Source organism: Mesoplodon mirus (genome assembly GCF_964341445.2).
Source record: "Mesoplodon mirus genome assembly, chromosome: 14".
NCBI classification, from domain to species: domain Eukaryota; kingdom Metazoa; phylum Chordata; class Mammalia; order Artiodactyla; family Ziphiidae; genus Mesoplodon; species Mesoplodon mirus.
In genome coordinates this window covers 85114453-85137928 of record NC_138990.1, presented here as the reverse complement: position 1 = coordinate 85137928, position 23476 = coordinate 85114453, and the positions used below count along the sequence as shown (strand labels likewise).

General features: G+C 48.7%; 1 protein-coding gene across 23 annotated transcripts in view; it reads right to left on the bottom strand.

Annotated features, from left to right (window-relative positions):
* The window catches only part of DYSF (dysferlin), a 230073-nt gene that overhangs the window by 173516 nt on the left and 33081 nt on the right, over window positions 1-23476 (bottom strand). For all 23 annotated transcript variants that reach the window (XM_082642728.1, XM_082642730.1, XM_082642736.1 and 20 more), the window contains one exon: window positions 7178-7283. In XM_082642728.1, coding sequence (XP_082498854.1) covers window positions 7178-7283 — 106 coding nt within the window. The remainder of the gene's footprint in view (window positions 1-7177; window positions 7284-23476) is intronic.

Sequence of the window (23476 nt, the reverse complement as noted above, 5' to 3'; positions counted from 1 at the left end):
AAGTCCCAGATCCAAGGCATTGTCCTAACAGCCATGAAGGTTCATGAACCACCACCAGGTGTCGCCACTTGAGCAGCCAGCGCGCCCCGCACCCTAAGCTCTAGTAATGCGGACAACAGCCTCTCAGGCGGCCCCAGATACCTAGACCGGCTCACAGCCACGCCCATCTCCCTGAGACACCAGGTCTGAGGTGGGCCTGGGAAGCTGTATTTTCCTTCACTTCATCAAAAGGCAATTTGGGCTCTTCGGAGCAGTAACTAATTCCAGGGTTAGGCCAGGGAAGGTAGAAGATGACCCTGGAACACCTTTTTGTGCCAGAAAACAAGGAAGTACTCAGAAAATGAGAAAAAAAAAATGTCAAAAGGACAAAGAAGCCTGCTTTCAAGGGTTCCCACAGGGCAAATCTGGTACAACTTGAACATGAAAATAAATAATGACGGGAATAGACTAAACCATTGAATAAAATAGGAATACGTGAATCCATATAGAAATAAATGAATAAATACAACAGGAGGACACTTTTCCTTACAGTGGAATGCCAGATGATTAACGCAGAAAAAAATAATAATTGATTTAAGATATCACCATTTAGCAACCATCAAAACGATATCCAACCAAGAAGTAATAATGGGTGTCAGACCTGCTGGGTAAAAATTGGATACGGAACAAAGTATTTACAGAGTCACAAAATACCTACCCCTCCCCCCATTCTTACTCATTAGAAAAGGGAATGGATTCGTGTTTGGTGGAGAAACCTAGCAAATGCCAGTTAATCAAATGATCCAGGTTAATCACACAGGAATGAAACAAGTCAAAGTCGTGCCACCCTAGGACACAGTGGGGGCAGCACAGCATCACTGTGCTCTATTCCTGCTAAAGATTAATGACCTAAATCTAATCACAAGGAACCATGAGGCTAACCCAAACGGGGGACGATCTACAGGACAACTGGCCTGTACTCTGCAAAGTGTCAAGGTCACAAGGTTATAAAAGTCAGACTGAAGAATTCTCCCATAGGAAAGGAGACTAAAGAGACAAAACAACTAACACAACATATGATCCTTAATTGGATCCTTTTGTTATAAAGGGCACTGTTGATAAAACCGATGAAACTTGAATGAGGGTCTCTGGGTTCGATGGTAGTGCTGTGTCCAGTACCAGCAAACCACAGCTGTGTTAGTTTCCTCATTTTGAAGGTTTCATTGTGGTTATTATGTAGGAGAAAGTCCTTAATCCGAGAAAATACACACTAAATTCAGGGTGAGGAGCCAGGAGATAGAATCAAATGGTTTAGGACAAAATATTCTTTCAACTACTCTTGCAGCTTTTTGCTGAATCTTAAATTATTTTAAAATAGAAGGTTTTAAAAATCTGAGGGCTTCCCTGGTGGCGCAGTGGTTGAGAGTCCGCCTGCCGATGCAGGGGACACGGGTTCAAGCCCTGGTCCGGGAAGATCCCACATGCTGTAGAGCAACTAAGCCCGTGTGCCACAACTACTGAGCCCGCGCTCTAGAGCCCACGAGCCACAACTACTGAGCCCGCGTGCCATAACTACTGACGCCCGTGTGCCTAGAGCCCATGCTCCCCAACAAGAAAAGCCACCGCCATGAGAAGCCCGCGCACCACAACAAAAGAGTAGCCCCCACTCACCGCAACTAGAGAAAAGCCCGCATGCAGCAACGAAAACCCAATGCAGCCATAAATAAATAAATAAATAAATAAATTTTTTAAAAAAGGGCTTCCCTCGTGGTGCAGTGGTTGAGAGTCCGCCTGCCGATGCAGGAGACATGGGTGCGTGCCCCGGTCCGGGAAGATCCCACATGCCGCAGAGCGGCTGGGCCCGTGAGCCATGGCCGCTGAGCCTGCGCATCCGGAGCCTGTGCTCCGCAACGCGAGAGGCCACAACAGTGAGAGGCCCGCGTACCGCGAAAAAAAAAACCAAAAATCTGAGAAATCTGCTTCTGCTATAACCACAGGAATCTCACCCAGCAGAGACAAATAAAGCCCCATAACACTTGGTGGCTGAGGTCCTCTGACCCTGGGACCAGATTCCTTTGAAGAATACCACTTCCTGTTTCTTGGGGCTCACCTTGTCCAGCCCCCGGCCCTCACCACCTGGGGGCTTCCGGTACGTCATCTATGGGCTCTGTGCAGAAGTGGAGCCCTGGGAGTGTAACTGCTCCATGCCGTGGCTTGGGTGCCATTAGCGTGGAGGCTCAGGAAGGAACAGCAGCCCCTGAATCCCAAGACCACCCAGGTAACCCCTGCCCCCACCCCACCCCCGGAGTTTCATGAGCATCAGGTCCCTCCACACTGAGAGCGCCCCCCACAAACCTCCTGAAGGCTTGGCAACATGCCAGTGGCTCCAGGCCTGTGAACAGACCTCCAAGACAGAGCCAGCTCCACCTTTTACATGGTCATCAAGAAACAACAGGAACATCCCTGGCAGCTTCTGAGGATCTGAAACCCAGGATCTAGAATAGATCTCGCCAGCAGGGGGCAGGCTCCAGGGTCCACTGCTTCAGGACCAGAGCTGGTTAATACTGGAGGTCTCTAGCTCTACTGAGATCTAAAGGAAAGGGGGCATGTCTGTGGGCCCCACTCAGGGTCAGGACCTCTCCCATTCTTCCCGGGACATCATATCTCATAGCCTGTCCCCTTCTCCAGACATAACCAGAGCTGAGATTTTCTTTCTGTGGGATGTATGTGAGCTCCCTGTTCTCCTAGACCATGACTTTGGCCCACAGCCCTCAGTAGGACCCTCTTTAAGGCCCTCCACATCAAGGTGCTCCATCCGACAGCCCCGTCCCTCGGGCCCTCAGCCCCAGCACCACCATGCATACGTCCTATCACAAGGCCACTGCCAGTCAGTCATGTGTCCATCAAAGCATGCTGCCCTGGAGCAGATAACCTCCGTCACCCCTGTCGCCATTCTGTCGACAATATCACAGAATTCTGCAAGGTCCTGTGTGGCCCCCAGGCTAAGAGGGCCCAGGAAACCAGGACACCAGGACAGTCAGAGACAGAGGACAGCCCCATCAGATCCTCCTACAGGTTATAGGGCCAAGCTCCCAGGGCCTTCACCCACCCTGCCATGCTCAGCGCCGTTGCTTGCTGCCTCCCTCCTGGGCCACCGCTCTCCAACACAGAGCTTAGCAGGACCAAACCCTGGACCAGCCCCCCCACACTGCCCCCAACGCACTTCATGTGCGTTGCCCTCAGACGACACCCAGCAGCCGGCAGAGGGTAAGATGTGGCCCTGAGCTGAGGCAGGGGTTGTCGGCAGCATCTTCAGACCACCTGAAGGAAACTCCGGGATTCACCAGAGCGCTGTGTCTGCTCACCTCGGTGCCTGCTCCCAATACACAGGGCCCTCCTGCCTCCCCGACCCACCCCGCCAGTGGGTTTCATGTGTTTTGTCACCCAGCGGGTTTCCCTTCCTGACCTAACTCTGGCATTTAAGGCTGAGGAGATTCCGACATGGTTTTCGTGGTGTATCAGCCACACCCTCATTAGCAAGCTGCTCTCAAACTACATTTGTGAGTACGTTGCTTGTTTCCTCCATGTGTGTCTGGCACCCTCGTGGGCCTGGAGACTCCCCCAGGACGGGGGTAGTGTTTTCCCCTTCAGGCTAGAGGCATCTAGATAATTTTGGCATCTTCTCATGGCACACAGTCCAGCACACCACATCTGAAGGGACTTGGGTGAGAATACCGAGTGACAGGCAGGTGGAGCCCACAGGCCAGCCTGCAGCAGGCCCCTCCTCTCCTCTCAGTCCCTCTCGGGTTTTCTAAGGATCCCACAAGCCCCAACTTCACTCTCCTCACACCATCAGCAGGTTCCTTTGGCCCTGTGAGGTCATCCGAGCTACAACCAACAGGGGATGCCTGGCAAGCTCTGTCCATCGGACTCAGCCCAGAAATCGGCCTCAGTAAATGGCCAGTGAGAATCCACAACTGCTGACAGGGCTCTCTGACCCTTCTGAGCAAATCCCCAGCTCTCTGTGCTCCCAACTGCCGTGCAACCAGCCCCAGGCCCTGGGTGGGGAGCCCCAGTTCAGAGGGCCTTGGGACCTGCCTGGGGCTGCAGTGTGACTCAGCACTATCACAGGGGCTAGAAGATGGTCCTGGACCCTCTCCACAGGCCAGAGCTACCTCCTGGGCTGCAGGGAAGGAGGTCCCATGCTATATTGTGATTTATAAGACATATATATTTGGTCACTGAGATTACCAAAATATATTTTTCATAGATATTTGGTCTTTGTCCACATTTCCTGGCTCACAGCTTCCAAAACTCTTGGAATTTCTTGAGTGCCAAGAGTGACAAAGGTGGTCTCTTGTTATGTTAATGGAGTGACCTTTGGACCCCACCTAAGGATGGGGCTGGTTGCCAGGAGGACCAACTGTGTGAACAGAGGGTTGTAACTTCAGTCCCACCCCCAACCTCCAGGGATGGAAGAGGGGCTGGAGGTTGAATCAGTCACTGACAGGTCAATGATTTAATCAATCATGCTTAAGTCAAGAAGCCTCCATAAAAACCCAAAAGGCTGTGTTTCAGAGAGTTTCTGTGTTGGAGAACATGTGGAGACTGGATAGAGTTGGGCTTCTGGAGAGGACATGGACGCTCTGTGCCTCTTCCCCATACCTTGCCTGTGTGTCTCTTCTGTCTGGCTATTCCTGAGTTATGTCCTTTTATAATAAACTGGTACAGTGGCACAGTGGTTAAGAATCCACCTGCCAATGCAGGGGACAGGGGTTCGAGCCCTGGTCCGGGAGGATCCCACATGCCACAGAGCAACTAAGCCCGTGCGCCACAACTACTGAGCCCGCGTTCTACAGCCCGTGAGCCACAACTACCAAAGCCTGCGCGCCTAGAGTCCGTGCCGCAACAGGAGAGGCCACCGTAGTGAGAAGCCCGCACACTGCAACGAAGAGTAGCCCCCGCTCGCCGCAACTAGAGAAAGCCCGTGCGCAGCAACGAAGACCCAATGCAGCCAAAAATAATAAAATAAATAAATTTTTAAAAATAAATAAACTGGTAATCTAGTAAGTAAAATGTTTCTCTTAGTTCTGTGAGCCACTCTAGCAAATTCATTGAACGTGTGGAGGAGGTTCTGGGAACCTCTGATTCATAGCCAGTTGGTCAGAAGCACAGGTAACAGCCTGGGCTTACGACTGGTATCTGAATGGGGGTGGTGGGCAGGACTGAGCATTTAACCTGTAGGATCTGATGCTATGGCCAGGTAGATAGTGTCAGGATTGAGTTGAATCGCAGGCCACCCAGCTGGTGTCTGGAGTATTGCTGGTTGGTGTGGAGAAGCCTCCACACACACTGGAGGTGGGTCCAGGAACCTAATTTACCCCAGCTCCCGGAGCCCGTGCTCAGCTGCCCCCCATCACCTTGTGGCTCTCACAGCCCCTTCCTGGAGACATGGAGTGGCAAGCTCTGCAGACAGCCAGGGGTCCCAGCCCAGGGAGGAGAAGGCAGCCAGCTCCCAGCGGGCACACGGGAAGTGCAGACAGAGCATGGGAACACAGAGCGAGAGAGGAGAGGTGCGGCATCTATGGAGTCACAGCCAGGCTTGGCCCCATGGTCAGGTGTCTCAGCGGCTGGGTGGGCCTTTGATCTTGGAGGGGAGCAGGTGCAGGGGGACTGGCAGGAAACACCAGTGTCGCAGATGCAGAGAGGGCGAGAGTGAGGAGATGACTGAGTGGCCCAGACAGGAAGCAAGAAACCCCGGTTGGACGCACTGAGGGCTCGACCCTCAGCAAAGTAGGCAGCGCTGTCCCTGAGACACTGTGGAGAAGCACCGAGCAGATCCCCTGACTCAAAATACCTCTTTCCCCAGCTGCCTCGATGCCTGCCACTCCTGCATTCGTGCTCTCCGTCTCAGAGGAGCCAGCTCTGGCCCTCTTCAGGATCCCTAGAAGGGTAGCTCAGCAGTCCCGGAGCCCTTCCTGACTACAGGAAGCATTAGCAGGCTGAAGAGCTCCAAGGGAGGACAAAAGCGACTCAGGAGGTGATGGAGACAGGCTCAGCGAACCCTGCACTAAACCAGAATGTTCTACCTGTGAGCACTGTCTGAGAAAGGGATGAACTCTCTGGGAAGTGGCATTTCCCCACCAAGGAAGCATCCCAGCCATCACTGGCCTAAGGCACCTTAGGAGAAAATTCCAGCATCAGAAGGGCAGTGAACAAGGAGTCCATTCAAGTCCCTTCCACGACTGAGAGCTCAGGAGATGTGCCCCCTGATTCATGTCCCAGCCTGGACGCTGATTCACTGTGTGACTTCAGTCACTCACTCTCTTTCTCCAGCTCCCAGTTCCCAGCAGTGGTTCCATTCAGAGCTCTGCCCAGACTGCCCATTTCCTGACTCACCAAGCCAGCCAAGAGCCCCCAACCTCACACACACAGACGCACACACACGCACATGCACATGCACACACGCCACCAGGCAAGGTAGCCACACTCTGTCTGAGAGACTCCCCAGGGCCCCGCTGGGAGGAAGTACTTCCAGACTGTTAGTCCCCGCAATGCATCCTGGGAGGTGGGGCTGACCCAGAGGGAAGGTCAGGAATTCTACTGACCATGAAGAAAGAACCCCGCAGGGTATATTTAGCTCACTAAAAATAACGGGAGGCCAGAGATGAGGGCTGGGAATTGTCTGGGAGGACTGGGAGAGCACTGGGAAGGCTGGCGGAGGAGCAGGAAGGACTATGGAGGAAGGGAAGGGGGTCTGACAGGTCCTTGTGGGCAGGGGAGGGGGGTGTCTGTTCCTCTTCCCTTGTGATCTGTGACCCAGATGACTCAGATATTCCAGATCTGGAGAAGGGGCTTGGATGGTGAGGAAGGGTTACCAGGGAGATGGAGGCGCCATAACCAAGGCTTCCGAGAAGCTTGGGAAGACATCGGGTTTCCAGGGGAAAACCAATCCCGGGAGGTGACCCAGGGGCAGGCTGCTGTGATGCAAGGCTGACTTGAGCCCGGCAGATGGGGCCAGGTCCCTCCTCTTCCCCTCCCATCCCTTCCACCCCTGAGCCCCTCCCGGGCCCACCGAGCTCCAGCCAGGGCAGACCGGGCCTGGTTGCTGGGGGCTGGACTCTGACACACCACTGGGGTCAGGAGGGCAAAGCCTCAGACAGAAACCGGCCAGATGCAGAGGCCGGTGGACACTTACCCCTGTGGGCTGCTTCTTGGTGTCCAGCAGCGGGGCATTGAAGCTGGCAGACAGACTGGGGGTGGCAAGGACCTCCCGGAGTGGGACATTGGCCTCCCCCAGGAACCTGAGAGGAGAGAAAAGTAGACTGTAGAAAAGCAGCCAAATGCGCCCAGTTCCTCTCCCGTATACCCTTCACCACTACCACCTCACAGATACCCCACAGACCAACTGATCTGCCTAGAATGCCTAGGACCCCTCAAGGCTCCCCCAGCAGCCCTGCCCCCAGTTACCCCATCACCATCCCTGGAAGACCAGGCCCCTCTCCCTGCACGAGAAGAACAAGAGACACTTTCCCCCAAGGTCAACTTTGACCCCTTCTGCCCCGCCCCCACCCAGGGGCCCAGCCCTTCCACCCCATCTGCCTGGGTTGATTTGCCCATCAGACCTGAACAGTGCACCAGAGCAGCGTCTCCTGAAAGCAGGGGCAGTTTCGCCGCCACTGCATCTGCATTCTCCTCTGCCTCAGCAGCTCTCCTGACCCACAGCTACACAGACCATCTACACTGGTTTCCCAGAGCTCAGCCAGCAATGATGATAAATGAAAAACACACAGACTTTCCTATCTTCAGGGACAGGGAGAAAGGAAAATTGGGGCAGGGGAGGCATGCTCCACTCCCAAGAGACTATCACCCCACACACACCTGAGGCCGCATCTCTGACTGAGGGGAGGGGGCCCATAGAGGGATGGGCTCTTAGGAAAGAGAAGGTCACCACCTGATGTTCAGTGAAGGTACCCTTCAAAGAGTGCCAAGGAAAAAGGGTGTGTCCCTAAGCTAAAAAGCGAGCAAACTGCATCCTGCAGCAGCAGCAGGAAATCAGGGCAGCGAGTGGCCTGTGTCAACCAGAACGGTTGCCCAGTGCCTACATCGGACTTGGGTGTGCTTCCTGCACGTTACTGTCAGGACACAAACAATGACCAACCACAGGTGTACTCTCATGATTTGCTTGTTAATTTTTTGTTTTTCCGATGGATAAATAGCACACCTACTATCTGGGACCTTCCTTTTTCTGGTCTCTATAACAACTGATTTGAATATGAGTTTTTATTACTGATGAAATAAAACTTCCATCTTGACCTAATGGGCTGATTATTAAAACTGGCTGCTCACAATGAGGTACCACTTCGCATCCATTACTACTATCAGAAAACAGAAAACAACAAATGCTCACGAGGATGTTGAGAAATTGAAACCCTTGCACACCATTGGTTGGAATGGAAAACAGCATGGCAGTTCCTCAAAAAAATTAAATATAGAATCTCCAGGACTTCCCTGGTGGCGCAGTGGTTAAGAATCTGCCTGCCAATGCAGGGGATATGGGTTCGATCCCTGGTCTGGGAAGATCTCACATGCTGTGGAGCAACTAAGCCCGCGAGCCACAGCTACTGAGCCCACACACCACAACTCCTGAGCCCACATGCTGCAACTACTGAAGCCCACGCCTAGAGCCCGTGCACCGCAACGAAGAGTAGCCCCCACTTACCACAACTAGAGAAAGCCCATGCGCAGCAACAAAGACCCAACACAGCCAAAAATAAATAAAATTTAAAAAAATAATAACGCTACAAAGTTTTTAATAAATAAATATAGAATTACCATATGATTTGGCAATTCCACTTCTGGGTAAATACCCAAAAGAATTGAAATCAGGGACTCAAGGAGACATTTGTACACCCAAGTTCATAACAGCATTATTCACAATTGCCAAAAGGTGTGAGGCAGGAGATAGATGGGCTCCAGGTTAGACATTTACAGCCAGCCTCCGGTTTACACTTCCAGATAAAAATAACAACAGGAACAGGGTAAATAGCTGGACTTTGCCTCCGGTGGACACTTTAAGATAACAGTAATCGCAGGGGAAGAGAGGAGCTGAGCCCTGCCCAGATAAGAGACAAAGAGACCACATTTTTCTCATTCTCTTGGTCAAGGAGGCCTTCCTGACTATACAGGTGCAGAAAGGCTCCTCAGGGGTCAAAAAGGGAGGGGCGCCACCCCATAGTAGGTGATGTCAACCTACGTATAGGCCTCTTCACTAGAATCCAACTTGGCTAAGAGATGCGCACACACACAGAGGAGGACCCTGAGTTAAACCAAATACGGACAAAGAGCCGGGCAAAGCAAGATGATTGGCCAGAGGAAACCTGGACAAAATGCCCCATAAAAGTGATTCAAACTACCACGAGGGCGCGGCTCTCTCTCTGAGCCCGCCCTTGTGAGTCTATTCACATGTACTCTTTTTCCTCCTAATAAACACTTTGCTTATTTCACTACTGTCTGCCTCTTAGTGGAAATTCATTTCTACAAAGCCAACGGGCCAGGGCCTTGTCACTGGCCACTGTCCCTGGTGGTCTAGTGGCTAGGATTCAGCGCTCTCACTGCCGTGGTCTGACTTCAGTCTCTGGCTGGGGAACCAAAATCCTGCTTCAAGCCGCTGCAGGCCGAGGCCAATACCAAACCTAGATTTAATACCGGGTCTGATCTCGCAGTTTCAACCTTTCCCAGAAATGTAATCTTAATAGGGCAGTCTAGAATGTTCTGGTCAAGCACCAGAAAGGTAATCTGTCTTGTGGGCCATCTCTACCCCACTCCCACCCCATCCAGAAGACGAGCCAATCTGCATGATAAACCCTTGCCTGTCCGTTCCCCACCCAAAAAAGTTGATGTCCTGACTTAAAAATAACCCTTCATATTCTTTTGTTAATACCTTCTTGCCCTACCCTCCTTCTGCCTATAAAATCTTCCAACCCCATGGAGTGCCTTTCTAGTTGCTAGATGGGACGCTGCCAGATTCATAACTCATTGAATAAAAAACCAATTAGATCTTCAAATTTACTTAGTTTAATTTTATTTTTTAATAGGGCTAAAGGGAGAGATGTTTGCTAATATTCATTCCAGGATTCTAACACCCCTCATGATGCTAGGAATCGAATTTTCTAGAATTTGGACTGGTTTGTGTTATAGTCCTTTGCAGAACAGAGCAGGTTTGTACCATAGCTCACTAAACTGGGCCTCCTGGAGAGTCTCCATCCCAGAGCCAGCGAGGGGAAGGCCCCTGTCACCAGTGTGTTGACTGAAGTGTCCTTAGGACCTGGGCAACGTCAAAAAAACCAGACAGTAGGTGCAGAGAACCCCTGAATCCATGCTGTAAGCAGATGGGGTAGGGAGTCCCCAGAGAAAGAGAACCAGGCATGGCCTCATTGACATAAGAGAAGCCATTTTGGGCCTAAACCATTTTGTGATCTAATCCTGGCCGCAGTGCTTGTCCTTGAATAGATCTCAGTAATAATGATCTTAAAAGAACATAAAGGACAAACTTATCAAGGCAAAAGTAACAATAGCAAAGATAACAAACCAGTTGTGAAGACTCCCAGTTCTATTTAAATTGTAAAGACTAGCCTAAAGCACTTTCTTGAGCTGTTCAGAATTTAAATCCCCCCTCAGGCACTCAACCACCAGATCAGCTGGAATCTAAGAGATGGTGATGTTGACCTTTTCTGACCTTCATGCCTTCAGTCAACTAAAACTTGGACTCTGCCTACTGCCCAAGCCCCTTCTCGAATATGCATATACCCATAGCTTAAAACTTCCCCAATTTTGTTGTTCCAGGGAGACACTGCTTTCGGAAGGATTCCCCAAAGTTCACCTTACTTGCTGCAAGTAATAAATACTTCTTTCTCCTGGTCTTTGACTTGGTTGTGTCTTTTGGCTCGACACCCACCAAGAGGCAAACCCAGTTTCTGGGTAACAATGCAACACTGTGAAACTGGGGCAGCAGAATGGAGGGACTTGCTTGAGCAGGTTGATGGTGGATCCTGCCCTAGAACTTGTGAAAGGAAAATCAAAATAGAGTCGGTATTGGTAAGACAGCTCTATAAAATGGAGCTGGGAGGCCATTAATGAAGTGTGACTTATATATGTCTCAGCCTGGATGGAATCTGACCTTTTGACCTGATGAAGTCATCCAGAACACCTGCCCCAAACTCCAGATATTTATCGGACCCTTTCCCTAAAATAACTCAGGAGAGTCTATCTATTTATAGACCTCCTACCCTAAAACAACCTGTGCTTCTTTTCTCTCTCTCTCTTTTTTTTTTTTTTGGCTGCGTTGGGTCTTTGTTGCTACACGCGGGCTTTCTCTAGTTACGGTGAGTGGGGGCTACTCTTCTTTGCGCTGTGCGGGCTTCTCATTGTAGTGGCTTCTCTTGTTGTGGAGCACGGGCTCTAGGTGCATGGACTTCAGTAGTTGTGGCACACGGACTTCAGTAGTTGTGACTCGCAGGCTCTAGAGCGCAGGCTCAGTAGTTGTGGCGCACGGGCTTAGTTGCTCCGCAGCATGTGGGATCTTCCCGGACCAGGGCTCGTACCCGTGTCCCCTGCATTGGCAGGCATAGTATTTTTTTTTTTTTTTTTTTTGTGGTACGCGGGCCTCTCACTGTTGTGGCCTCTCCCGTTGCGGAGCACAGGCTCCGGACGCGCAGGCTCAGCGGCTATGGCTCACGGGCTCAGCCGCTCTGCAGCATGTGGGATCTTCCCGGACCGGGACACGAACCCGTGTCCCGAACCCGTGTCCCCTGCATCAGCAGGCGGACTCTCAACCACTGCGCCACCAGGGAAGCCCGGCAGGCATACTCTTAACCAGTGCGCCACCAGGGAAGTCCCCAACCTGTGCTTCTTTTTTTTTTTTTTTTTTTTTTTAATAGTGTTTATTTTTACTTGTTGACAGTTTGCTTTATTTATTTATTTATTTTTGGCTGTGCTGGGTCTTCGTTTCCGCGCGAGGGCCTTCCCCAGCTGTGGAGAGCGGGGGCCACTCCTCATCGCGGTGCGCAGGCCTCTCACTATCGCGGCCTCTTCTGTTGCGGAGCACAGGCTCCAGACGCGCAGGCTCAGCAATTTTGGCTCACGGGCCCAGCCGCTCCGCGGCACGCGGGATCCTCCCAGACCAGGGCACAAACCCGTGTCCCCTGCATCGGCAGGCAGACTCTCAACCACTGCGCCACCAGGGAAGCCCCCAACCTGTGCTTCTTTAAGCACAAATACTTTCAGATCCTATCACAATTCTCACCAGGCAACTTTTAACAATATCCTGGCTTTTTGTCTTTATAAGCCCCTCTTTCTCCCAATACTTTCACAGGTACCCGAATTTGCGTCTCCCGAATTGCAATTCTTAAAATCCCAAATAAACTATTTTCTCATTTGCAGCCTCCTGCATTATGTGTTGGTTGACAGACTTGGCCCCCAGATTCCCAGCGGCAATTCCCGGCAATTCTGAGGCTTCAGCCTGGGGCGGCGGGAGGCAGGGCCGGCAGGGGAGCGGAGGGATGGCAGACCTGGAGGTGCAGACAGCTAGTTTGCCGGCGGGCCTCCGGTTCCGGACCCTGGAGGCTGCGGCCAGAGCGCGGCGGGTCAGGGCGCAGAGCGCAGCCGGCTCTCCTCCCTCGCCGGCATCCCGCCCGCCCAGGCCCCCGTCAGGGAGAATTCCCGGAAGCGGGGCGGGAACAATGGGAGGAAATGCAAGGGGAAGCGCCGGCCCCACCCCTGACAGCCCGGCCACCTCCGGGCGGGAGGGACCGCGGCCAGCAGGATTGCTTGCCATTTCCTCCCTTAAACGTGTTTCTGGGCCATGAAATACCCCCACTTGCCAACCCTGCATAGGCCCTGAGGTCAGTCCCTCCGAGGGCCTGAGCGGCTTCACAGGCCTCCACTCCGCTAGGAGGTAAGGCTGGAAGCAGGCTGCCTATCCCTAAGCCTAAGGAGCAGGCTGTGGGCTGATGCTCCTGAGTCCGAGAAAGGCAGAGCCTCCCCTGTGTGGGCAGCCCCGCCGAACTGCGGGGAGGAGGAGGGAGGGAGGAGGAGGGAGGGAAGGGGGACGGATCTGAGGCTTGACTGCGATCAGAAACCCTGACGGCCACTTTTCATTCATTCATTTCACGGAGGACGGAGAAGATGTGGTGTTATTCAGGGGGCTCGGACCTGGGAGGGTCCAGACCCTTGAGGAGACCCATCCCATCCTGAGACCAAGGCTAAGACACAGACCCTAGGGCGCCACGGTCTTCTGCACATCAGGGATGCTGCACACTCGGTGGGTACCAACCAGTGGCCCAGAGTGGCAGGCAGGATTCAGTAGCAGTCAAATGAGGCAAGGATGGGCCTGGGGGGTTCCTGCACGGGCTGCCTGGGAGCGAGCTCTGAGTGTGTGTGGAGCCTGGTGGGCTGGAAGGAAACCCTGTGGGCCTTGGCAGCCTACTGATAGAGAACTGCGCTGCCCAGCCTCCCCAGAGCTGGTCGTCCCTCTTGGCTGTGCTGTGTTCCCAAGCCACTGGAATGTGAGGGCAAGAGAAGTGTGGGCTCCAAAAGAGCTGCTGCCATCCCAAAGACGGAAAGCCAGGTCAGGAATTAGCATGGGAGAGGGAGTGCAAGGTCAAAGCTGCTTCCATGTTGACATCCTTCCTCATGGAAAAAGAGCTGCTTCCCAAATTCATCATCCAGTAGGTTGCTGTCCTATCAGAAATGCGAGGTGGTGACCTCCAAGTCTAAGCCTTAAGTGGGAGGGTACGAATTAAGGTGGCCAAGTAAGTTGATTTTAACAAAGCACAAAGAAGCCTAAACAATTTTATTTTAAAACATCGGGCCATACATGGGAAAAGAATCTAAAAAAGAGTGGATATATGTATATGTATAACTGATTCGTTTTGCTGTACACCTGAAACTAACACAACATTGTAAATTAACTATACTCCAATAAAAATTTTAATAATTAATTAAAATTAAAAAAGGAAACATCTGGACATTTTACATCACTGTAAGATCAAAACACAAGAGGCAACGCAAATGTCCATCATAGAAAACAGGTAAGTTAAGTATAGACATACAACAGAATACTATACAGCTATAAAAATAATGGAAATGTTACACTGTAGATTTATAATGTATGGAAAATCTTCAACATACATTGTTAGGCATATGGATCAATGGAACAGAATAGTGAGCCCAGAAATAAACCCACATACCTATGGTCAATTAATCTTCAACAAAGGAGGAGAGACTATACAATGGGAAAAAGACAGTCTCTTCAGCAAGTGGTGCAGGGAAAGTTGGACAGCCACATGTAAATCAATGAAGTTAGAACACACCCTCTCACCTTACACAAAAATAAACTCAAAATGGCTTAAAGACTTAAACATAAGACATGACACCATAAAACTACTACAAGAGATCATACGCAAAATATTCTCTGACATAAACCGTACCAATGTTTTCTTAGGCCAATCTCCCAAGGCAATAGAAATAAAAACAAAAATAAACAAATGGACCTAATCAAACTCACAAGCTTTTCCACAGCAAAGGAAACCACAAACAAAATGAAAAGACAACCTACAGAATAGGAGAAAATATTTGCAAACGATGTGACCAACAAGGTCATTTCCAAAATATACAAACAGTTCATACATCTCAACAACAAAAAAACTAATTGAAAAATGGGCAGAAGACCTAAATAGACATTTCTCCAAAGAAGACATACAAATGGCCAATGGGCACATGAAAAGATGCTCAACATTGCTAATTATTAGAGAAATGCAAATCAAAACTACAGTGAGGTACCACCTCACACTGGTCAGAATGGCCATCATTAAAAAGTCTACAAGTAACAAATTCTGGAGAGGGTATGCAGAAAAGGGACCCCTCCTGTACTGTTGGTGGGAATGTAATTTGGTATAGCCACTGTGGAAAGCAGTATGGAGGTTCCTCAGAAAACTAAAAATAGAATTACCATATGATCCAGCAACCCCACTCCTGGGCATATATCCAGACAAAACTATATTTCAAAAAGATACATGCATCCCTATGTTCATAGCAGCACTATTCACAATAACCAAGACATGGAAACAACCTAAATGTCCATCAACAGATGAATGGATAAAGAAGATTTGGTACATGTATACAATGGAATACTACTCAGACATAAAAAAGAATGACATAATGCCATCTGCAGCAACATGGATGAAACTAGAGATTATCATACTAAGTGAAGTAAGTCAGAAAGAGAAAGACAAATACCATATGATATCACTTACTGTGGAATCTAAACTATGATACAAATGAATCTATCTATGAAACAGAAACAGAATCAGGAACATAGAGAATAGACTGGTGGTTGCCAAGGCAGAGGGGGTTGGGGGATCGGTAGAGTGGGAGGTTGGGGTTAGCAGATGTAAGCTTTTATAGAGAGAATGGGTAAACAACAAGGTCCTACTGTATAGCACAGAGAACTATATTCAATATCCTGTGATAAACCATAATGGAAAAGAATATTGAAAAAAAGAGAATGTATATATGTATAACTGAATCACTTTGCTGTACAGCAGAAATTAACACAACATTGTAAATCAACTATACTTCAATTTAAAAAATATTGATTGATTTTTTTTTAAAGATGCATTGTTAAGTAAAAAAACAATGTTCAAAAAAGTGTGTATAATATGCTACCTATTACTTAGAGTGGTCAGATAGATACAAAGTGTAATGGTGTTTGCCAGAGGCTGGAGGGAGGGGACAATGGGGAGTTATTGTTTAATAGGTATAGAGCTTCAGTTTTACCGATGAAAAGAGTTACAGGGATGAATGGTAGTGACGGTTATAAAACAATGCAAATGTATTTAATGCTACTAAACTATATACACTTAAAAATGGTTAAGATGGTAATTGTTATGTGTATTTTACCACAATACAAAAGAATCTATTTTAATAAATAAATATACTACCTATTATGTAAAAAAGAGGAAAGTCAGAATTTATACTGGTGATTAACCAGTAATATGAGTGATACAGAAGAAACAAAGAACAGTGGTTTCCTATGGGAGAAAGATGAGAATTGCGCAAATGGGGGAACAAAGGGAGAACTTTTGCTGCATTTTTTAAAATAGAGTCTGCTTTTATAACTCCTTAAATTTTTTTACTAACTCAAAAATTAAATTTAAAAACAAAGCATAGGGCTTCCCTGGTGGCGCAGTGGTTGAGAGTCCGCCTGCCAATGCAGGGGACACGGGTTCATGCCCCGGTCCGGGAAGATCCCACATGCCACGGAGCAGCTGGGCCCATGAGCCATGGCCGCTGAGCTTGTGCGTCCGGAGCCTGTGCTCCGCAACGGGAGAGGCCACAACAGTGAGAGGCCCGCGTAATGCAAAAAAAAAAAAACACAAAAACAAAGCATAAAAACTCTTTTTAAATTTTATAATTTATTCATTCAACAAATACTTATTTTGCATATCAGACAAAACACCGAGCCTGCCCTCATGGAACTTACATTCTACTAAGAGCTAACTGCCTCCTGACTGAGTGTATATTAGACACTCTACATGTATAGAGTGTCTAATATACACTCAGCCGTTAAACTGCCACAGTGGTTAAACTGACACTAGCCCTGTGGGGTAGGTACTGGTATTAGTTCAATCCACCTTACAGATGAGGAGATTGGGACTCGGAAAGGCATTTGACTTGTCTGATTTCACACAAATAACAGACAGAGCCAGACTCCAAGAGCCTTGCCTTAGACCCTATCCTGGACTCGTGGCACACCTCAGAGCCCCATGAGCACATCATGAAAGACATAAAAAGACCCTTGGTTTGCTTCGTCCATGGAAAAGAGAGCCCAGGCTATAAATCTGATCTGGTTCAACCTTTTTAAAAAAATATAATACCAAGCTGTATTAATCATGTCTTTTTATTTTCAATATTTTGATGTTTTGATATCTGGGGCTTTGCTCACTTTGGAGGGGCTGCCTCTCCCAGGGCTAGCCAATTCCTAGAGATATAAAGGACTCACCTGCAACTGCACCTTTCATATGCAAACCAACCAATCCAGAGCCCACACCCCCACCACCTTCTCTATTGAGCACTCACACTCAGCCAATATTCCCCTGCACTGAAAACCCCGGTACCACATGACTTCACATAGCCCCTGCCCTCCAGAGCCTGCTGAAATTATTCAAACTAGCCAATCCTAAACCCGCTTACCCTGCCTTGCCTGCTCTTTTCTGAGGAAACCACAGTAAAGGCTCTTGCCCATGCTTTCCCATCCCTCCCCCTGCCTCCTGACTGACCCTGGTGCTTCCCCATGTGGCCCCCATGGTGCAGCATGCCCCCTCCTCTGAGGAACTGCAACAAACTATCCTCTCAATGGCAATCATCTCCTGATTTGTTGGCTTTCCATACCTGAATAATAATAAAACCTACATTTTAAAACACAAGCCTGCTAGTTCTTTGGTGGGGAGATCAGGGGTGAATGGTCATTTTAAAGAGCTCAGTAATTGTACTCTGTAGATGGGTTACACTCTCCTATGAAGGGGAGGTTGGGAGGTCTAGTAGTCTACACTATGCATTTGGAGCTTTCAGAGGGTGGCCTTGAAGTCTGGGCCCTGAGAAGAAGGAAGGGAAGGGTCGAGTGTGCGGAACAGGTCTGGCAATAGGGCAGCTGGCTGAGACCCCAGGAGAAACCAGCTAGTCAGAGAGAGGCAGCCATGCCTGTGGCAGGGATAGCTGAAGGACCTAAGAGAGACGCTCTATTGAAAGTGGCCTCCACACCTGCAGGGGGTGGCAGACCCTCCATCGGTTACCCCAGGCCTTCCCATATGCCATGGTGCCATGCGCTGAAGAATGAACGGGTGAGGCAGCCGAGGTGCAGCAGACCAGAGAAGACAACATCCCCAGGTGCTAGGAGCTGTGTTAGGGAGAAGTTAGGTGGGAGAAGTGGGTGCAGCTCACACTGACACTGACCAATAAGTGAATGTAAAACAAGCCCTCTCTCCAAACACCCGGAAGGAAGGTGGCCCAGGAAGGCTGGCAGGACACAGTTCTTGCTCTGTTTGGTTCATGGGACACCCCAGGTGGCAGACTCTGGGTGTCACACACACCAACCGTGGTCTTCACATGTTGAGTCACTGCCAACATTTTTAAACTATACCTTTCAACCTATAGCAACACTTTGAAAACACTCTTCCTCTCAACTATCTTCCAAAAATAAATGTTATCATAGAATGATGAAGAATAAGAGCTCTCGAGTCATCCTACCTGGGCTGGAACCTCAGCTCTGCCATGCGACAGCTCTGTGGCTGAGCACAAGTTACATAACGTTTCTGAGACCTGTTTTCTCATCTGTAAAGGTCATTTATTCATTTGACAAATATGTAGTGAGCACCTAATTATTGTAGGTATTGGGGATACTGGTTACGCAAAATGGACAACCACCCCTGCACTGTTGGAGCTTCACAGGAATAGTGCACACTTCAGAGGGTTCTTGTAAAATCCAAGTTCACATACCTAACACCCCCAACTGTGTCTGGGACACAGACAGTGCTTGGTAAATGTCACCCCACTCACCACCTTCCCGTCCTCTGCACATACTACCCCACCAGATTGAAGTGAGGGACACATTAGATCATGACTGTCATAATATATGTAAGAGGTAAGATTTATTTTTGGTCACTCCTGATGGTAGAATAGAAATGAGAACCTCAAAATCTCAGGGAGAGAGACTGTGGCTCAAAAGAGGGAAGGACTTTCTAACATTGTAATCCAGGCCCTGAATAGGCTTCTTCCTGACTCTAGCTCTGTCCTTGAAGGATGGAGGAGACTCCCACAGGTCTTTCAACTCTGGATGACATACCTGCCAAGGGGGGAGGCTCCAGTGAGATTGTGGGTGGCCGATGACCAGTGCAGGCACAGGGTAGGGTCCAGGCATGACAGCAGTGGGATTAGACAAGCACCATCACTAGGGCCTCCAGCAGGAAAGGCTTACACAGCCCAGACTGGTAAATGTGAAAGGAGTGCTGGCAATGGAAAACCAGTTCACAACCTTCATGGTAAAGACTGAATCAGTCAAGCAAGAGTCACCTGTGGATGCGAAATCTAGGGGGACATTTTGATGAGGAGCAGGATATTTGCAGGGTCTTAAAGTGTCTCTTAACACACTTCAAGGAGGAAAAAAAGAACAGTAAAGACACAATGGAAAAATCAGACAACACTTTGACAGGTGATTGAAATGAATGTCACCAACGAGGGACACCATGCACCTCCAGATCCTGAGATAAACACAACACACCTATGATGGATTCCAGCCAGGAGTCAGTAACGGAATCTGATCATGAATATAATCATGAGAAAGACATCAGACAAACCCAAAATGAGGAATATTCTATTTTTTTAATTGGGGTATTGTATTATCCAAAAATGTAAATTGTCATAACTGTGGAAATGTCCCAAAGTAAAGGAGGCTATGGAAATATGATGACGAAGTTCAATATGGGTATTCATACTGAGGATCCTGTACTGGGGGAAAGGGAGGGGGAAATGCTATAAAAGACATAACTTGGTCAACTGATAGGATCAAAATACAAACAGTAGATTAAAGTAGGCAACCATGTTAAATTTACTGAAGTTGGTAACTTACTGTGATTATGTAAAAAAATATCCCTGCTCTTCGGAAATATACACAGAAGTATTTAAGGATAAAGGGCCATGATGAGTATAACTTACCCTCAAATGGGAGAGAGAGAAAAAGGGAGGACAGAGGGAGAGGAGAGAGTGAAAGAGAGAGAGAATATTATAAACCAAATGGAATAGAACATTGCCAATAAATGAATCTAAGTAAAGTGTGTGGATGTTCTTCTTTTTTGAAACTTTTCTATGAGTTTGAAATTATTTCCCAAAAAAGGCTCTAGAAAGGTCTCCATGTGTCAGTTTCTCATTCTTTATCTTTTAAACTAAGAAAAAGACATGTCAACTAAAAATATATGTATTACAGCTCAAACCCATTCATCACTGACTCAGCCGCACCTTCCTCATTAGATTCAGTGAGTCAGCACAACAGGAAAATCAGATAGCCCCTGACCTGGCAGGACACACACACACACACACACACACACACAGGCACACACACTCAGGGGAAGTTTAAGGACACCGGTGAGGAGACACCATGAGCTGTGGCCCCTTCAGCCATGCGTGCCTGGCCGTGAGGGGCAGGAAATGAGAACAGCCGGACATAACACACACACACACACAAACCCCAGCCCGCCTGGCCTCTGGCAGACTTCCTGCCAGTATCTGATCCTCCAGGGGCTGCCCAAGGGTAACTCTAAATAGTTTTCCACTTCAATCCAGAGAAAGACAAAAGAAAAACTATTCCGAAACCCAGGGATGTCCTGGATAGAATCCAGGACAAAATATAGTTATAAAAATCCTTGGAAAATAAGGATACGGTCAATGCTTCCGAGGATGCTGAGAACAATGGGATGGTGAACTATAAGTATTCCTGCCTCAAAACCGCCTCCCAAGGATTCCGGAGGCTTGCCAACTGGCTTGCTGAAACCTGGAGGCTGAACACAGGGCTACTTTCCCCAACTTCTAACAACAGCAACATGCCTTTCTGCCTTTTTAGATGTCTATGTGCACGGGCATATTTGGGTGAACATCCATTCCCGTGTAAGAATGACACCAGGACAAAGCAACCAATAGACGACAAGCAGAGAGAAAATACCATCCACACTTAAAACAGACCGAGGGTCAATATTCCTAACAAGATCCCAAACGTACAAACTACCATGAATTAGTTAGAATAAAACAAGCACCTCAAAGTATTAAGATAGGCAACTGACAGAAGAAGAAATACAAATGGGCAATAAACACATGGAAAGATGCTCAACTTTACAAGCAATTAAGGAAACACAAATTACAAGATACCTTTTTTCCCCATGGCACTAGCAAAAATAAAACATTGACGGGCACTTTTTTTACACTGTCGGTAGACGTAAATCAGGACACCTTTTCTGAAAAGCAATTTGCCAGAATTGATGAAAATGTTATCCCATTTCTAAGGACCTATCCTAAAGGAAAAATAGTATAAGAACATAAAAACGTTTGGATAAAGATATTCAGTGGAAGGCCAGGAAAGAAACTGGAAAGAAACTAAATACCAGTCAATAAGGTTACAGTGGGATAAATTATGGTGCACTCACACCGTGGAATACAACACAACTACTGAAAATGGGGTTGATCAATATCCACTGACCTGGGAAAACAGTTCATGATAAAATGACGAAAAGCCAGATGGGGACCAATATACATGGCGTGACTCATTTTTGTGTAAGTAAATGAATACACTTGTATATAAACAGATGCTTGCAGATACTTAGGGAAAGTTGAGGAAGCTATATACAGTCAACAGTGGACACCACTGGAGGGAAGGGAAGGAGCGGATTGGGGAACATGCATTTTTTCCTTTATAAACTTTTAAAAATGGAGCTTACTTATGCTTATTATTTTATTTTTTTTGGCTGTGCCACTTGGCATGCGGGATCTTAGTTCCCCAACCAGGGATCGAACCCGTGGCCCCTGCAGTGGAAGCACAGAGTCTTAACCAATGGACCACCAGGGAAATCCTGGAGCTTACTTCTGCTTATAAAAGTATTTATAATTTTTATACTCTTGTGGGGGTTTTTTTTCAGATAAAAAAGAATGTGTTCATATTCAGGTACAGCACGTGTCCAGACGGGGCATGCGCTTGCTGTAATGTTCACATACTGGTGTGGTTTCTGTATGTGCATCTATATGGATCCTGCCACAACCAACAGTCCCCATGTACTGGACACCTTCAATGTGCCAAGCACAGGGTAAGCATTTGACACGTACGCATTATACAACAACTCTGCATTGTAGGTACTGTGATTGCCTTTGTCTTGATGAGGAAACAGGTTCAGAAAGGTCCAGGTCAAGGCAGTGCCAGGATGAGACCCACTGCTGAAAGTGGGGCTCCCAAGAGTAGCCTTTGACCCTCACTCTCATGCCAGCCAGCACCACTGCCCTGCTCAGCTATGTAGACAACCTGGGGGACCAAGACCACCTGCCCCTGCCAGGATGGAACCCCTTGACCACATCAACTCATTCCAGGTGTGAGTCAAAGGCACCCACTGGCCAGATGTGCTCCCTGACCTTCCTTACATTCTTGCACGTGACAGACTCACGTTCAGCTCCTTTCTAGCAACCCCCACTTTCCCTCAATAGATTAAGCCCGTTGTCCCCGGAGACACCAGGAGAACCCCTACCTCCACCCTGGGGGCACCAAGACCTACTCCAGGGTCAGCAACAGCCCTATAGGAGATGGTCACCTATGTCAGGAAGACCCGCCGTTCTCAAAACATCTCCTCACAGCCTATCATAGTGCCGAAAGGCCCACCGTTAGCACTTTCATTTTTGGCCTAAGAGGAGTCTGGGAAATAAATCACCATCGCCTAAGCACCTAAAGCACCATCCTTCCTAAGAAGGAGCAAAACGTTAAGCCACAGGCTGCCACCAACACTTCAGTATGAATGAGTGAGTCCGTTTTCAAACCACAGCTGGCTGAGAGCAGCCTTTGATGAGAAAGGGCTGGGGTCAGTGGGACTCAAGCAATTGGGGCAGCTGGAGGGCAGCGCAGGGGAGCTATGGAAAAGGGGATGTGCTGAAAGGAACTGTCATTTAGGGAGCAGCCCTCTGTGGCAGGTCCCTGAGATGTGCTTTTGCACTTGATTTAATACTCCCTAAGGAGGAGGAAACAGGCTCAGGGAGCTGAGCTGAGGACCTGCCCAAGGCCACAGGGCTGTTGAGTCAGGACCCTAGCTCTTCCCAAAGTCCATATTCATTCCAGCTCATTCCGTGACCAGCTCACGGGGCTGACGTCGGGGTGAGAGGAGGAGCAGCTGAGGAGGAAGGACAGGGAGCAGCGGTGCCCAGGGAGGTACCCGAGCCCCCGTCAGTGGCAGACACCATATTAACAACCCAGATCGCAGGGCAGGTGAAGGCAGGCAAGGCTCTGTGTGTGGCTGAGAGAGCCCTCAAGGCCCCACTTTATAGAGTCACCAGGTCACTGAAAGGTTGGGAGTGAATCACACTCTTCTAAAGAAAATGCTATTGTGAGAGCCTAAGGGAACGCTTCTTTAAAGGCAGTAATGTGCCTTCTAGCTGATTCTTGGTGTAAATCTGGGTCTCCTTCTGTGCTGCTTGATTGAAGGGGGGGCGGGGGGACAGCCACCCTGGAATAGAGTTGCCAGATCAAGTACAGGATTCCCTGTTAAGTTTACCTTTCAGATAAATAATGGGTAATCTCTTAATATAAGTATGTCTCATGCAACATTTGGGACATTCAAATTTAACTGAGTGTCCTGTATGTTTCTCTGTTGAACCTGGTCATCCTATCCTGGGCCTGGCTAGGCCTGGGGCCAGTGAATTA